The sequence below is a fragment of the Lipotes vexillifer genome, unplaced genomic scaffold (assembly GCF_000442215.2).
Source record: "Lipotes vexillifer unplaced genomic scaffold, Lipotes_vexillifer_v1.1 scaffold1518, whole genome shotgun sequence".
Taxonomy (NCBI): domain Eukaryota; kingdom Metazoa; phylum Chordata; class Mammalia; order Artiodactyla; family Lipotidae; genus Lipotes; species Lipotes vexillifer.
The window spans coordinates 506,215-508,931 of NW_006789830.1; the positions used below are offsets into that span (position 1 = coordinate 506,215).

Sequence of the window (2,717 nt, forward strand, 5' to 3'; positions counted from 1 at the left end):
ATGGCCACTGAGCCTGTGTGTCCAGAGCCTGTGCTCCGCAACGGGAGAGGCCACAACAGTGAGAGACCTGTGTACCGCAAAAAAAAAAAAAAAGACACCTAAATAAAAACTTGCAAACAAATTGGACGTAATCTCTTCTAATCTCTTCTTCATTGTGCTTATCTGGCATCTCTTATGGGACTTGCTAGAAGATACACATTCTGTACTTGGTACACATCTCGTTTCTGCTAGTAAAGAAGCTCAGTGAGATCAGGGATTCAACTTTGTTTTCTTACATTGCCTAAGATAGTGCTTAGCCAAGAGTAGGCACTAAGTAAGTATTCCTTGAATTGAACTGAAAAGGTAATCAATCTGTCATGAAATCTGTAGAGGATTTTGATGACTAGGTATTGATGTCATAGGTTTTTAGTGGAGGAGATGGGAATACACATAGCTAACGTTGATAAGGGTTAGCTGTAACTCTGAGAAAAGTACAAAGTTTTTGGAGAGTTATGGAGAGGGAGAGAGCTGAGTAAAGCAAATCTGAAATGGAGAGCTTGTCAATTTACTGGGCCTTGAAAATGGGTTAGAAGCTTGAGAGCCAGAGATTTGGAGAGAGCATTCTAGTGAGGAGGAAACTGTACAAGCAAAAAGCTACCGAGGTGGGAGAGTACAAGACTTGCCCGTGAATAATGATCAGCTCTACCAAGGCAGGGATAGAGGAACCCTTGGAGGTTTTTATGGAACAGAGCGACGTGATCAGCTCTAGGAACAGGGGAGGCAGTGATGGAACAGAACAAATAGAATTTGAAAGACCGCATAGAGGTAGACTTGGTAGAGTGTGGTGAACACTTAAAGGTGAGGGACTGTAGGCAGGCGTCATCGTCTGTAGGGCTTATCATTTGGTTGACTGGGAGGTGGTGGTAGTGGAAGCAGGGAGCACAGGAGGAGAAGAGGAGGAAGACAGGAAGCTTAGTTTGGGTCATGGATAGTTTGAGATACCTGAGGTATAACTGTACGAGTTGTCTACCAACTAGTAGGTGAAATAAGCCTGAATCTCGGGAGAGTTTTTTTTTTTTAGTCTTTCTTTTTTTTAAAGTTATTTATTTGTTTATTTTTGGCTGCGTTGGTCTTTGTTGCTGCGCATGGGCTTTCTCTAGTTGGGGCGAGTGGGGGCTGCTCTTCGTTGCGGTGCACGGGCTTCTCATTGCAGTGGTTTCTCTTGTTGCAGAGCACGGGCTCTAGGCATGCTGGCTTCAGTAGTTGTGGCACGCAGGCTCAGTAGTTGGGGCTTGCAGGCTGTAGAGCGCAGGCTCAGTAGTTGTGGCGCACGGGCTTAGTTGCTCCGCGGCATGTGGCATCTTCCCGGACCAGGGCTCGAACCCGTGTCTCCTGCACTGGCAGGTGGATTCTTAACCACTGCGCCACCATGGAAGTCCCTTGGGAGAGTTTTAAAGCTGAATATACAGACTTTTGATTCATCAACTCATGGGACTGGATAAAATAAATAGTCGCGAAAGTAGAGTTTTAGAGTGAGAGGAGGAGAGAAAGGCCAAGAGCAGAATTTCAAGATTAGTTGGAAGAACAGAAGAGCTGGGGGAGGAGTGGTGTACAGAAGTAGAATAACAGGGCAGAGTGTTGTTTCTGAAGCCAAAGAAGGAGAAAGTGTAGAGAAAGAGGGATGGTCAGATGCTACTGATAGGTCAAGCAAATAGAATGCAGACTAGGCAATTTGGAGATCCTGGGGGACTTCAGAGGATAATTTCAGTAAGGAAGTGGGTCAGTAGCTTGATTAGATTGAAGAATAATTGTGTTCTAAGCAGTGAAACAGCAAGATTATTATTTCTTGAAATGTAAAGATGAAGGGAAAGAAAGTTATAGATACTAATTTGTGAAGAGAGGGGCAAAGAAAGATTTTGTTTAGAGTGGGGGTGTGAATTCAGAGGAGAAGGAAAATTGAAGGAATAAGAGAATATAATGAAGAAAAGTTCCAGAAGAGGTACAGTAAATGTGAGTAAATGCAGATATGTACAGTGTAGCCTTAAAGTGGTTAGGGGGGCACTTAAAATCTAAAACAGGAAGAAAGCGAATAACAATCTTGTAAGTATTGTGCTGTGAAAATCCTCACGTGTTTGATATGTGTTAACGCATCTTTCTTACTAGGCGGCAGCAGTTGCCCTCTCCTCCCTCATTCATGCTTTGGATGAATTGGACATGGTGGCCGTAGTTCGATATGCTTATGACAGAAGAGCTAATCCTCAAGTTGGCGTGGCTTTTCCTTATATCAGGGACGCCTATGAGGTAAACCTGCAGGTCTTTTATTCATATTAATTTTTTTCCCTTCAGTTCCTTTATTCTAAACAATGCTTCTCAACTGTTAATGTGCATGAGAATTACTTGGGGGATCTTGTTAAAATGCAGTTTCTGATTCTGTAGGTCTGGGGTGGGGTCCTGAGATTCTGCATTTCTCACCAACTCCCATGTAATGCTGTTGCTGCTGGTCTGTGAACCACACTTTCAGATGCAGTAAAGAACATGAATTATAAGAGGATGCAAAGAGCTTCTTATTAAATCAAATCAATAAACATTAACCGTGATCTTCTGGTTGCCCAGTCCAGGGACCTTCTCTCCATTCTCATCCGTCTTGACTTCTGAAGGGAGTACAGATTACCTTCCTTTCTACAACAGCCTGTAGTGTGGATAAAGGTTGAGGGTGTGATTTTCTTGTGATCCTGCTG

At 43.4% G+C, this 2,717-nt stretch overlaps 1 protein-coding gene across 1 annotated transcript in view; it reads left to right on the top strand.

The window, feature by feature from the left end:
- The window catches only part of XRCC5 (X-ray repair cross complementing 5), a 106,820-nt gene that overhangs the window by 26,236 nt on the left and 77,867 nt on the right, over positions 1–2,717 (top strand). The window contains exon 11 of the mRNA XM_007462853.1: positions 2,143–2,280. Coding sequence (XP_007462915.1) covers positions 2,143–2,280 — 138 coding nt within the window. The remainder of the gene's footprint in view (positions 1–2,142; positions 2,281–2,717) is intronic.